This window comes from Trachinotus anak, unplaced genomic scaffold, assembly GCF_046630095.1.
Source record: "Trachinotus anak isolate AG129_WGS33_773 ecotype Australia unplaced genomic scaffold, CSIRO_AGI_Tana_v1 ptg000005l, whole genome shotgun sequence".
Taxonomy (NCBI): Eukaryota; Metazoa; Chordata; class Actinopteri; order Carangiformes; family Carangidae; genus Trachinotus; species Trachinotus anak.
In genome coordinates this window covers 4,692,529-4,707,192 of record NW_027273856.1, presented here as the reverse complement: position 1 = coordinate 4,707,192, position 14,664 = coordinate 4,692,529, and the positions used below count along the sequence as shown (strand labels likewise).

Here is a 14,664-nt window from a genome sequence, read left to right as displayed (position 1 = left end):
GATAACTGAGTGGGGGGCCAAGTGGTCAGGGGACCCCTGTTCCAGAGCAAAGGGTCTGACAGCTCTGCAGAAAAAGTAGAATTTGCATCTCCACTGTCAAATTAACTTTCAGGACTGACAAGCTGAGATAAGTGGCTGCTGATAAGACACATCCTCCCTTTGGGTTACATGGGCCCCAAACAGGAAGATCCCCATGCATGTAAAAATGATTAAATATGAACACACACTCTCTCATCAATACACACACCCTGTGGTGAAGCGTAGCCAGACTCCTGCCAGTGCTGCGGTGCTGTGGATCCCAGAGATCACAGCTCAAACTGCATACCCGCTGAGGACTCACACCCTCACACACTGCACCGACGCACACAGCGGAAAAGATGAATCGATTCCCTCGCCGCGCGCACACATGCGGTTCTGCTGTTACGTGTTGAGCTCGGTCGCTTTGTTAAGCTACAAAAGTTCCACTCACTCTGAGCAGCAACTGCCTTTTTTTTTTTGTTTTTTTTTTCCAGCCTGTGTTGTCTCTCTCTCACTTTGTACTCGCTGTGTTTGTGTGTTTTCACCTGGATTGTATTGTAACTGTCGGAGTAGCATTCCAATTAAGGAGGTATTGTTATGTATGAGATGGAGAGCAGTGGGTAGTGGCAGAGCTGACAGCATTACTTAATGGGAACGCTGGTGTCTGAAAGGAGACGACAGCCGAGGCTCTCTACACCCAATTTATTGTTTCTCTGCTCGTCCTGCTGGAACTCATGCACTCACAAATCGAAAAAGAATATATTACTTCCACAGGGTAATACACCAAAACACACAGAGAGCGTCTTTGTTTCTGTGCCTTGTGCGTGTTCTTCTGTTATCAAGTTCAAAACTGTAAACAATACCTTAACATGAGCAGTTCATCAACACAGATTCATTTGCAATCATGCAAATATGCAGAAAACCAACATAGTTTGTATTGGTATTTATCTCTTTATCAGAGGAAATGCACATTTGTTAACTACATTAATAAATATGCCAGAAACTGACAAGATTGAGTCATTTTCATCTGCAGTCTCCTAAACTAGAACATTAAAGTCCAAAGTCCAAAGGGTCAGGGTACCCCTGTGCCAGAGCCTCTGTTTGAAGAGGCTGTTTTCTGTTGGAAAGTACAAGGAGACTTAAAAATGACCACAAAGAGACACAAACACAACAAAAATAAGCAAAACAACCTCAAAAAGACACAAAATAACTGTAACGAGACAACAATGACTAAAAAGAGACGCAGAACAACTGCAACAAGACAAGAAACAACTAAAAAGAGACAAAACAACTACAAAGGGAAGCAAAACAACTATAAGGAGACAAAAAATGAGTACATAGAGACACAAAACAACCAAAATAGATGTAAACAGCGACAAAGAGACACAAAACATGTACAGAGAGATACTAAATGACCACAAAGAGATACAAAAACACTACAAAGAGACAGAAAATGATGACAGAGACACAAAACTACAAACTACAAGGCTACAAATAACAGTGTCCCCATTCTCTGTCCCTCTGGGGGTATTCCTCCTATGTAGAAGGGGTTTGGGGCTTTTTACATCTTACTGTGCCGAGGGACCCAGTTTCTCATAATCCGTCCATGAAACTGACACAGTAAAACAGAAAGAAACCTACCGTACAGAGAAACCACACAGACCTAAAGTGCCAGAATAACAGCAGAATAAAGAGAGATAAACCAGAAAACCACAAGAAAAACCACATAAATAGAGGCCGAGGCTTGCCAAAGGTTCTCACATGCACTTTAAAAGGTAGAACATGTGCGCTCTCCTGAAATCTTCAAGGTAACAAACTGAAACAGATATAAACTACAGTCATGTCTCACAATGTACAATTCAGATCTCACCAGTGATATAGGTGATACACTGATATAGTTGCTCACCAAATGAAAGGGACATTTTCAGCTGTCTAATATCTCCTGGATAGTAATAGAATTCCGTTCCTGTGTGGCTTGAATAGAAATGTAGTTTCCCATGCTGTGGGTTGAGTTTATTATATTGCTGCAGTGAGAGGGACAACCGCGTGCAATTTTAATCTAAAACATATATTTACATATTTTACTAAATCAAAACAAGTAGAGCATTTAGGTTTATTCAAACATAAAGGTGAAAGAACTAAACACGGTTCCATTTTCTTGCAAATATGCATCCTCAGTGTGTGATTGTGTGTAAAGACTCGCTCTGAGCACATCTCTATAGGGGGGGGTGGACAAGCCAGCCCCTGGATCCCAGCCTGTGTCAATGAGGCCTCACAACAACACACACTCACACTCATTCAGACCCAATTAGACCCCAGACACCCCGTGAAACCAGGGCTGGAGAGGCAGCCCCAGTAATGGCCAGATCGTTAAAGGAGGGAGGGAAGTAGCGAGGGCAGAGAGGCTGAGAGAGAGGGAGGTGAATTGGGGATAATGAGAGGTTGCAAGAGGACAGATGAGGAGGGAGACGAGGACGAGTGTGGAAGCGTGGTTGATCACATTTGATTTCGTAGACATACACAAATGTGCCAATACAGGAGGAGAGAAATGCATGTGCACTTATATACATGCATGATTGTTTGAGAGCCTTCCATTCACATTCATTCCAATACGCAATAATAACCTGCAGGATATGCAGTATCTAAAAATCAGTATTGCTACTCTCTATTGGTGGAAAATCAACACAGTAGTGTTTAGCCTAGAGCCAGTTCATGATTGTTTCCACCTATTGCACAAGATATATACAGAAAAAAATGAACAACTCTCAGCCCTCACTGTCACACTTCTTACCATTAACCATTAACCCAAACCCTGATCTAATTAAGTTCTTGTGGATGTAAGAGGTGTTAAAATATCCTCACTGTAGGTATTGCTTCTTTATTTTCTCATGAGGAAACAGGGACATAGTTAACACATGCACAACAAAAGGCTTGATATGCAAGAGTTAGGATAGCTCTTTAAGCAATAAGGCTTAAGGATAGTCTTTAAACAATCAGGAGTCAAGGCAGTCTTTAAGCAATTAGGCACAAGTACAGTCTTCAAGTAATAAGGAGTAAGGATGGTCTTCAGAGTAGCTAGTTGTAAGCTTTGCTACCACTACAAAGCTAGCATTAGCATTAACAACTGTTTACTTACCAGTCTAATCAGAAACGCTGCAAGTTCAGCATCAAACTTCACTTCTTTACTTACCAAGAGCTGACTCCAGCTCCAGTGTTAACTTTCCGATAGCAACTGACTGTAGCCTCCAGTCTGCCCTGGAGACGTGGCGCCGCTCAGAGGGTGTATTATAACCTCCTGTATTATGAAACAACAATGTTCGGCGGCAGAGAAAACTTACAAATAGCCCCTTTAAGCAATATGTACTTAGGATGACTTTAAACTAAAACACTACAGATTGTTTAATAAATAAAAAGGAGTAAAGAGTCTTTAAACAATGAAGCGCTAAAACTGACTTTGAGTATCTAGAAGTGATGATAGTTTGAAGAGTGGTTAAGTGGACCATCGTTTTGTTATGAATAGTCATTTTTGATAATAGTATTTACATTTTCACTAACAAGTGTGTGGTAAAGTGTGTTTTTGTGTTTTACTTTAGACAAAACGCACATAGACACGCAGACACTCTAAAAATTAGGGTATTGTGTTGCCAGTCGAGCGTAAAGAATGTGGCAGTAAATGAAAAAAGGAAAGTGAAGAAGAGGAGGAGAGGGGTCAGCCGAAGTCCAACAGGCTTAAGGCTGAAAGAAAGGGATGTGGAAAATGGAAAGAAGAAGACTGTTATGAGGGGAAAAGAGAGAGCCAGCAGTGGGAAAACAAGGACAATGCCTGTGTTTGTGTCGTCTTTGTCACTGTGGCATTTTGGAGGACAGAGGGGCTGTGTGCCTGGATGTGTGTGTGTGTGTGTGTGTGTGTGTGTGTATTTGCTTCCCCATCCACTCAATTTGTGGAATTGATCTGCTCCCTAATAGTGAGCAAAACGAAAAGTCAGCCTAATCCAACCACTATTTATAACACAGAGGGGAGAGAGGAGGGGCAGAGAGATATAATTTAACAATAGAAGTGCTACAAAAGCCCGTGACAGAGAGATGTGAAAAAGATAGAGGAAGACAAATAGATACAGAGAGAGAGAGAGGAAGAGAAAGGGAGACTACTCAGTGCAATTGGAATAAAAACAAGAAGCTTGAATATGCTGGGCTCGCAGCCGAGGTATGAGAGGGGTTGCAGATAGACTCTCACAGCGAGAGGCCAGCCAGCGGTAGATTAAGACAGAGGGAGGAAGAGCAGGAGATGAAAAGAAAGGGGGTATCGCAGAGAAAATGGAGATCAGAAAACAAACAAGTGGAGAAGATGAGAGGGGCCAGGGTGGCGGCCGCGGCTGCTGGAGAATGAGAGCAGAAGATAAAGAACGTGAAATAGGTTGAGAGCAACGGGAAGCGAGAGAGGAAGAGGGGAGAGCACTTGCTGGTGACGAGAGTGAGAGGAGGAAGAAAGAGGGATAGATGGACAGCCAGAGAAAATTAGAGAGGAGCACTTGTGTTTTTTGGAGATGTTATTGAGTCTAATAAGAGCATGTTGTTGTCAGAGAGGCCAGGACAGCTATTCTTATTCCCAGTGGTCGTACTTGTCTCTTTTCTCTCCTTTGCTCTGCTCCTTTTTTTTTCTTTTTCTTTTTTTTTTACCGCACCCACACTTAATCTGCTGCGGGAGAGGAGAAGCACTGCTGTCTGCTGTCGACGCAGGAGGGTTTGAGCTCCAAATACAAAGGGGGGGGGGGGGGGTAAAGGGCAAGTAGCAACCTCTGTGGCCGAAAAATGAAAACTGCTGTTCCTCAAATGGCCGCACTGAAAGTGAGTCAATCCCCACAGACTCCCATGTTAAAATGTCCAACTCTACAGCAGAAATAAACCTCTTTACAGCCTGGTACAGACAGTGTTGGTCTCTATGGCTAATTTCCTTTTTTTCATGACAACATGGGGTTTGTGAATTTCTATATAACTCACCTGTTTAAATTTTATAAAGGCTTAAAGTTATGCATAATTTAGAGCGTGGCCTCTTTGAGTGACAGGTGGGTGAGCATGTGGCTCCACACACGCACCACCTCTTTGCCCATTTTGGAATGAGCAGGGAGTTAGGAGGAGCCAGGCACCGCAAAAATGGTGACGATGAAGCTTCAAAACTGCTCCTCAGAAACCTGTGGGTGATGCCACAGAGGCTATGTCCATTTTTATCACCAGTCTGGTCAAGGATGCAGATGCTCAGCACACTGTAACAGCCACAATAATAACCAGCTTGTTTCCTCTAATACCTGAACAAAAAGCATTTTTCTGGGTTTTGGGATGATGTTTCCATGAGATTAAACATCAACAAAAATCAGCTTGGACAATATTTATCTATATTGAGAGCCTTGGTAATTCTTAAACAGTACTGGACAGATGCTGCAAACCCATCCGACACCTTCAAGCAGAAGCTGTTAGCTTATTTTGGAGCTAACAGGTTTGTTGATTGGTCTGTAGAAGCATATTGAGCTGTGAGGTGGGTGTTTGCTCGCTGTTACAGGAAGTGAAGTTGGTGTAGACAGAGCACAAACAATACCAGGATCATCCAGACTCCGTGCTGGTCCCTACAGCACCAGCGTAATAAGCTCAGGCAGACAGAGAGAACTCCTCTGTCTGCACCGAACAACAGGAGAGCGGTGGCGTTTTTAGCTTCTCTATGATTTTTATTGATTTATTTTATTTTAAACTTAGACATACAACCATCTCTTTCGTAATCATTTGCTTCACTATGTTTCTTCAAAGGATATAAAATTTACTTTTCAGGATTTTAGATGTACCACATACACACAAAGCACTTACCACTGCTTTGCAGTAGCCCCTCGGACACACACACGTCACTGTCAGTGCAACAAAAAACAACTTTAAGTCAATGCAAAACTTTCTAAAGCAAAAACTAAATCATGCACTTGTGTATTTTCTGTCGCTGCGTGTATCTATTCCACTTAATATGAGTATCTATTCCACTATCCAATAAACCCCAGAGGCGAGCACATACCATCTGTCCACACACAAAATGGAAAACAAATGCATTTAGTGACACACGAGGTGAGAGCTGTTTCAAGTAACATGTCAAAGCATGTGTTTTGTAGGGTTTTTTTAATAGTATTACAATAAACCTGTTTGATCCCCCAAAAAAACGTGCCAGTGTAATAATCTTTTACAAGGCAATATAATTGTTAATGATCTTCATATAATTATGCACACTTTAATCAGAGTGTTAAGAGGCTCACAGTTCACTGGGACTGATGCTGGAGTCAGCTGCCAAACAGCCACCTCTGAATGGAAGAAATCCACAATATCACACAGGACACGTTCTTGTTTGTAGGCTGGGTTTGATTTTTTGAAAGTTTTTTTTGGTTTTTTTTGTTGTTTTTTTTATGCGATATTATCTTGACTGTCAAGCTTTCTGAATGCACATCAGGAAAGACATTTTACAGCAGTTCTTTGTACTAACTGCACAATATTTATTCATTATGTGCCACAATAATATTACTTTGACAAATAAAAGGAATAAATAGGATGAATAGCTAGAAGTGACATGATGTCAGCTGTGATGGATGGTCATTCGAAAGCAGGTTTCACACCTCTGCTAGTTAATTTTCATTCTGTATTGATCTTGGATAAGAAGCTGGCTGCATGGATGTAACAACAGGAAACACATTCATCAATCTGCGAGTGTTGTTCATGAGTAAATCCATGCAAAAACAAACACAATGCAGTTTCATTTTTGTCAGGAATTTAAAATGATTCACCTGAACCAAAACGAATATACAGTCCAACTGGTTCTCACAAGTATTACAATGGCAGTGCATGGACACACACACATGTCCCAGATGCAATCAGTATGGCCTTTGCCTTGATCCATTGCGCTCTAACGATTAAGCCTTAGCCGTGCTCACTGGCCTATAGGCCAGCTCTGCTGCTGTGCATCTCATTACATCCCATTCATCACTGCACGCCTGTCTCAACCTCCAGCCCTCCATCACATCGGCCTGCCACTGACCTCCTACTGACCGACGTGCACACACACACACACACACACACACTCACACACTCATCTCATTTGCAACAGGCAACCACACAGCTAGATGGGAGTACAGTTTGTAAGTTGTTTTTTTTTTTTTCCTTTTTCTGAGTGCAGCTCATTTCAGTTGCATCTAACTTATTCAAGGTTTGTGCAAATGTATGAACGTCCCTGTTTGCAGTGTGAGATCCTTTGTGACTCCTGGCTTCATTTTTGATTAAACTCCCTCACTCACTGAACACCTTCACACTGGCATTTGTGGAGCTCCATCAATACTATTTGACAGATAAGTGTAAAATAAAACTTTGCAGTATTATACTGTATGTTTTTACACACTTCAAGGTCTGCAGTTCTGGTGCGTCAAACATGTTCAAAAAAATGTTTTCTTCAGAATATGCAGACATTGACATGAACAGATGTGGCTTGGTTTTGAGGCCTTAGCGAGAGAATAATTCCCCCATACATTTTTTCAATAAATAATGCAAAGGGTGTGTTGCATATTTAGTGTAAAGCCTAATTTCAGAATAGATGTATTCACATAATGTGGAGATGTGTATCCACATACTTCTTAAACAGTTTGACTTGCACATTGAAGATACGCTTTTTTGTAATAATTTTAGTCCATCATGACTAAAATGACAGGAAATGTGCACAAATGTATTCCCTCCATTACACTGTGACAATATTTTCACCACTCTGCAACCTTTCTGTTAATTGGACCACTAGTACAAAGAGTCTCTCTGTATTTGCACACAGATGACAGTTCATCATTTGCTGTGAGCAATTTCCTTATTATTACAGCTTGGAACCTCTGCGCAAAAGGTCAATATTTATCTCTACTTCACACCCACGTGTGCTTGTGCACACACACTCACTGGCCTATCCATACTAATGAAACTGGAAATAGAGATGGTGGGAAAATAAACTTAATCGAGCCTGTATGGTAGAAATGATCATTTCTGGAAGGTACAAAATTCTGTATGCTGCGTTATTCTCCCTTGAGTTGTCATTTCACCCCAGTGCGATCCAGTATCTTTTTAATTATTGCTCTCTGTGAGGAGGAGGCCCTCCACTCCCATCTCTCCACGCTCAGTTTAATGTATGGGAAGATGAAATCTCAGCAGGCTCCTGCGCTCTCTGTAGTAATATATGCTTTTTAAATGTGGTGTCCTCCACACCCAGCTCTCCTGCATCCCCTGGCTGACGTAGAGCCCATGAAAACAGAGTTGGACAGGATGTGGTTGAGGTTAATTCTTGGTTCACCATCAGATGTTATTTAATATATAAACAAGAGAAATATTAATCTAGACTCTCCAATCTGAGTCATAGTTATACCCTGACGGTCAGCTGCGCCATTTAAGTCAACATCGGTCTTTCCCCTTCCTTCCACTTTCTGCTGGATGCGTCAGTGTTTACTGACAGCAAACATCAGTTCCCATAAAATCAACACCTGACGGTGACGCATGCAGCACAGCAGACCGCGCTCCATCCCCATGACTAATCAGCCAGCTGATAACGCAGTGGAAAATGAAGACCCACGCATCATCAGGAGACCAGAGGGTGGCATCTCTGAGGCCAGCGGTGGGCGGCGTGCTAAACTGGAACACTCAACACAAGTTTAGGCCTAATCATCTCATTGTCTCCGTTCTGCTTGAAAGGATCAGCAGCCTTGCTAAGCTCCTCGGGGGTACCCGGCCTCAGCTGCTCTCTGCCATCTTGCCTTGTCTTTGTTGCTGTTGTTTGTGTTTGCTGAATAGAGCCATTTTTTTCAGCAGCTTTGTTCAGGTATTTGATTTTCCTCACCTTTTCAGTTTTTGTTTTTGGTTAATTATTTTTTCTATTTTGTCTGAAGTGTTTTGTGTTGTTGTTGTTGAGGTGCTGTTGTGATTGTGAAAGCAACACAGTCTGTCTGCTTATACATGTTTCTTATCAGCTGTAATTCACATCTGTATTTGTTCAAAGTGATGGAAGAAGTTTTCTCATCCTTTATTTAGGTAGACATTGTAGTACCATGGAAAATTCCCTTATTGCAAACAAAAGGTTTTTAATATGCATTCGTTGCATTGGCAGCAACTTAATACAACTCCGCTACAGCTGAGAGCATCAATTAGATATGTTTATAATGTCTGATGTCCTGTAGTTGGACATGATAGCAGTGATGTAAGACACTTCAGTGCCTGCCTCTCTCTGAACAATCAGCTCATATCTGGGTGTCTGCGTTTACCATCTGCCGATAATCGAGCATAGGATGTCTTGGCTTTGTTGAGGCTTTATGTGTATATTCTGGACCCCAACCTGCCTCCATGGTACAGTACATGGTACACAGGGCGCCATGTCATGCAGCACCTGCTTTGTTTGTTTGTGAATAAAACAACTCATGAAAAACAAATGATACAAATATTATACACACGCCACAGGTTCTCCCAGCAGAGCTGATGATGTGATTAGATTTTGAAGCTCCTTGCTGCATAAAATTTGCATGTTTTTAAGAGATAAATGACAGAACCATAGGTGGGCTGGTGGTTTTCTTTCTTTTTTTTTTTTTTTTTTGGAAGGAGTTTATCCCACATGGGGATGCGGTGTGGATAAACACTGGCCCATCTGTGGGCATTGCTTGCTAAAGTTCAGTTGTGATAGAAACACAACAAAGCCAGAGGCAGAGAGAGAGAGAGACAGGGAGCCAGAGACAGGACAGGAAGAGAGGAAGAGAGAGAGCTTGTAGCCCCTGAGGGCCTCAGTCCTATCTGTCACTGTGCCCGAACGATTCGCCCCGTAACTGATCCATGGACACAAAGTCTGCAGGTCAACTGTGACAGCCCGCTTGGTGTGTGTGTGTGTGTGTGTTTGTGTCTTCTGTGGGTGTGGGCGGCTACGTCAGTGCATCTGCATTCTGTCTGCCGCGATGCCAGCGCCTGTCAGTCTTCAGGAAGCAGAGGTGTGCGTGTAAGGAGGAAGTGTGTGCGCGGCCATTTGCCGCTAATGAAATGAGCTTCAGGTAGAGAAGATGTGGTGAAGGGCGTCACAGGGTTAGAGATGCACAAGAGCAATATGTTGCCACGGCAACAGTCAATGAGACTTCATCCACGTGACAGTGGCTCATGTAGGGAGAGTGAGAGACTCAGAGAGAGAGAGAAAGAAAGAGAGAGGAGAGGCAGAACCGAGCCCAAGTGAAGCAGTTGCCATAGCGACCCTCCATTGCAGCTGCCTGTATATGTCTCTCTCCCCAGTGTAAGTGTCTGTCTGAGTGATGCACTAGTTTTAGTGTCATGGCTGTGTATATGTATGAATGCATGTGTGTGATGCACTAGTGTATCACCTGTTTGTGTTTTAGAGTGTGCATGCGTGTGTGTGTTTGTGTGTGTGTGTGTGTGTGTGTGTGTGTGTGTGTGTTCCGTGTGAAACATTTGAAGCAAGTTTCAGCAGGTATTTCATATACACCCATATATAAATATATATTTATAAGCAGGTTTCAAAGGGAGCCAAACACCCTCCATCTCTTTCCCCCTTCTAACACATCCCGTAGTGGTTATTTATGTGGTTGTTCTGCACTACTGCTCTCTCATATCCTCAGGCCTACACACCCAAACACACACATACACTCACAAAGAAGCCAACAGGGGCTGTCACTGTGCCACAGTTCCAAGTCTTGTGTGCCATATGCTACCATAGGCTCCTGGCAGGCAGGAGTATCATTGCTCTCACTCAGCTGAGAGACTGGTTCAAAGGCCAACGAGGGCCCATCAGGGACCATCCTGCACATGCACACACAGCGCTGCAGGAGCAGGCGTATGTTGAAAAATCTCCTGACTGACATTGACTGGATGCATTTTGGAACAATCCGCATGCATTTATTAAGGAATGAAGCCAGAATTTCTCCATGAAAGCTGTTTAACTAAACACCCTCAGCTCCCCCAGAAATATCCACATTAACAAGGTATTTCAGTTTATTTGTTGAAGTGGAAACATGAGACTCTTTTTAAGCATGTGCAAGCAAAATGCAGAAATAAAATGCATCTAAAATGCAAAACATTAAGAAAAGACAACTAATAACAGATTATTCAAGTCAAGTTTATATATTTATACTTATTTAAAAAAAATACAGCTCTGTGACCTACTTTTTGAGTTAGAGTACTTATTAGAGAGATCGACAAGAACCGGTCCAACCCTAAACTTTGTGTTCTGCTTTCTGATAGCACCAGTGACAATGCTGTGTGAAACTTTTCTATTATCTTTCTCTTTTTTTACCTCAAGGCAGGATCTGCTAACAATCTGTGCCAGTGCAAAAATGATAGCATCCAAGAAAACTGTGCTTTCTAGAGATTCCCCACGGGGGTATTGACCTAGAAAGAGGTTGATGTAGCTGTCCCCGCAGCTCAGGGCGGGCTGCAATTTGCATTCCTGGGAATCCCAAGTTCCAAGGTGCAAAACAAAACGAGGAAGTTATGGAAATTAATTGTACATGATACATTAAGTGGCCGGTGGCTTTTCATCGTCAGACATCAGCATTACTCCTACAGGCTTGGTTTTTTTAATCTATCCTCATGTCATAATGGTGCTTTGTTTTTACCAGTAAATTAAACTTGTGGTGCCCGGTTGCTTTCAGTGTGTTTCAGAGTGGCTTTTTTTTACGTGCTGTTAAAACACCTCCTCTTTACGACAGAGAGCACTTTGTGGTGAACTTTGACACCAGCACTGTAAGCTCTCACAGTAAAAGAACTGTTGTTTGCACCATTTGGTCCTCACATTTGAGTTTTAACTAATTGCCCTGTGTCTGCCCTTGTTTTCATGCTTTCACTTAGTAAATAACCCTGTGCAGGTGGGAGCAATTGCACATGCAACTTGTTGCATCAGTGTCCGAGCACCGGAGTGAAATAAAGACTCTCAAAGGTAGTGATATACAGGTTAGCTCTAATATGCAGCGCTACTCAGTGACTTTCTTCAAGCATTATTGCTTTAATCACCAGGAACCATTTGATTAGATTCTTGCAGGGGTGTCTCTTGTTATCGCCTGTTGCTTGAATCATTGCCTCAAATCTAAATTACCTCAAGCTCATTTTTAAGAGCTGGCATCCAGCCGCAAGCAACAATGCAGTTCTCAGGCTCTGAAAACTTACTGTTTTCTTCCAGCTGAGCAATTTGCTGTTTGCTCAGTATATTATGGGCTAACACAATGTGTGATCAAAGAGAATATGAGAGGCATAAATACAGTTATTGACTTTTTTTCCTTTCTGTTCTCTATTTGCTGCTCTATAATCCTTGTGTGTGTCTGTTTGCAGATATCCGTGACCGCAGGAAGAAGCCTGTCATGCTGTTTATTCATGGAGGCTCCTACATGGAAGGCACTGGAAACATGTTTGATGCCAGTGTCCTTGCTGCGTACGGCAACGTGATTGTGGTGACCATGAACTACCGGCTCGGCGTACTCGGTAAGTGGACGGGATACTTTCTTTTTGGTAAATGGACGGTGTTTAGCGCAGTCACATTCATGCACACACGTGACAATTTGGGATTCAGTATCTTGCCCAAAGTCACTTTATCATGTGGACTGGAGGAGCCGTGGATCAACTTCTAACCATCCGATTAATGGACAACCAGCTCTACCTCCTGAGCCACAGCCGCCCAAAATGTTAAAGGTCCCATATTGTATAAAGGTAGATGTCCATGTGTTTTTGATTATTAAGCAGGTCTAGGTTCTATATTAATACTGTGAAAGTATCAAACTTAAATTGAGTCATCAGGACTTCGGTACCTTTGTGATGTCACAACAAAGCAGTCACTGCCCTCAGCCATGCCCCAAGCGCCCCGCCCACCTGGACCCACCATCCAACCTTGCAAGATTGTTTTCTCTGAGCTATTTTTATTCAATCACTCAGAAAACAGTCAGCCAATCAGAAGAGAGGCTTAGAGCCTCTCGCCGACCTGTTGTTGCTAGAGCTCCAGAGAGAAACCTGAGAGAGGAGATGTAAAATTACACTGAGATGGTTTTTGGTCCTTAAAACCACAAATATATCTTCTTATGGATATCAACACTTCAAATAAAACACTTGAAAAGTCTAAAATAATGGACCTTTATATTTACCTTTTTATTCCACAGTGATACGACACAACTAAGATCTTATTCTTTCCCCGTCGTCCCACCAAAACAGTCATTTGTGCACTCACACACGTCAATATCTCACCAGGCTCTTCTTCTATTTTCTGAATTGATTAAGTCAGTGATGGATGACATCAATAGAATTCATCAATCTAATGACAACCAGTGCATGCGTTGATCATGAGAGCTCACTTTCTTATGGATTTCCTCCGTCCATTATTCCCAGTCTAAAGACTCTGGTTGTGTAATTGTTTTTCTTTCTTTGAATTTCAAGGTTTCACACAAACCCTGACATCGCAACCACCCCACCAAAAAACAACTCACATATTTCAGACACACACACACCAAACAACAGTGGATATATAACAGTAAACATGTAGAAGGAAAAAGGAATAATTTCAATATTATAAGCAAAAGCAAAAACTCAATATTTGCTGCGTTTTTTCATAGTTTTAATGCGTTTCATAAAATGATGGTGTGGAAGTCTTGAGTCCTTTCATATCTTGTCAAGTAACTGCATGATCATTAAAATTTTAATTAGATGAAGGTCACAAAAGGCTGCCAGCATCTCCTTATTTAGAGATTAGTCACTTGTGCATGATCTGTATTTCTTTAGCAGTCACACCAGTTCAGCTGGTGGAAATTCGCGACCTTATACTTTAAACAGATTTGTGATCTTACACCACCCTTAACCACCCGTGACCACTGCTGTATTATTTATTTGAGTGCTGGTTATACTTTGCCTGTAACTCTCCTAGAAGTCCCTTTAAGAGGGGGGACAGGAACAAGCATGCAAATCAGATACAGATCTGGCATCTTTACTGACACAGAAATGCACCTCGCAGTTCTTCACTTTAACTGCGCGCCCTCTGCCCGGTGCCTCCATCCTCTAGGTGTCTGTTTCGCAGCAGTGTGATTTATTCTGCAAAGACCAGGGATAGTTAAAAGGAAAATGGCTTTGCAGGGTGTTTTTGGGTGGAGGAGGCTTGGTTATGTTGCACTTTTGAGATGTTGCTGTCAGACACAGCACAGTGAATGCGAGGGAGCTTTAAAGGCCGAATGCAGCACACTGTGACCCGCCTGCTCAGGTTGCTGTGAGATCTGCCATACTCAGGTTTGGAAAGCTGAATATCATCTGTCACCTCAGCTCTCCAGCACGAGCTCGTCATCCTTTTCCTGAAAATACACTCGACTTCTCGTCTTTGTTACTCACCGCGCTCTGTCTCGCTCCATTGAGACCGAGTAATTTAGCACTGAGAGGAGGAACATGCCTCTGAGGAGGCAGGTGCTAACTAAAGGAAACTAAGTGCATTAGATATTTCATTAGCTGAAGAGAGAGTGGGCTGCTGGAAGCTGTTCCAGAATAGGCCGCCTCACTTTGATTTGTTTGGTTTCTTGTTTTTTAAAGGACGTTACTGTGTTGTTTTTCGGAGCACTTACACAGCCTTTACAATGGTGACAGATTTTCATTTGC

The 14,664-nt window shown here is 42.4% G+C and overlaps 1 protein-coding gene across 3 annotated transcripts in view; it reads left to right on the top strand.

The window, feature by feature from the left end:
- nlgn2a (neuroligin 2a) overlaps positions 1 to 14,664 on the top strand; it is a 182,190-nt gene that overhangs the window by 104,349 nt on the left and 63,177 nt on the right. For all 3 annotated transcript variants that reach the window (XM_071477910.1, XM_071477911.1, XM_071477909.1), the window contains one exon: positions 12,373 to 12,522. In XM_071477910.1, the coding sequence (XP_071334011.1) occupies positions 12,373 to 12,522 (150 nt within the window). The remainder of the gene's footprint in view (positions 1 to 12,372; positions 12,523 to 14,664) is intronic.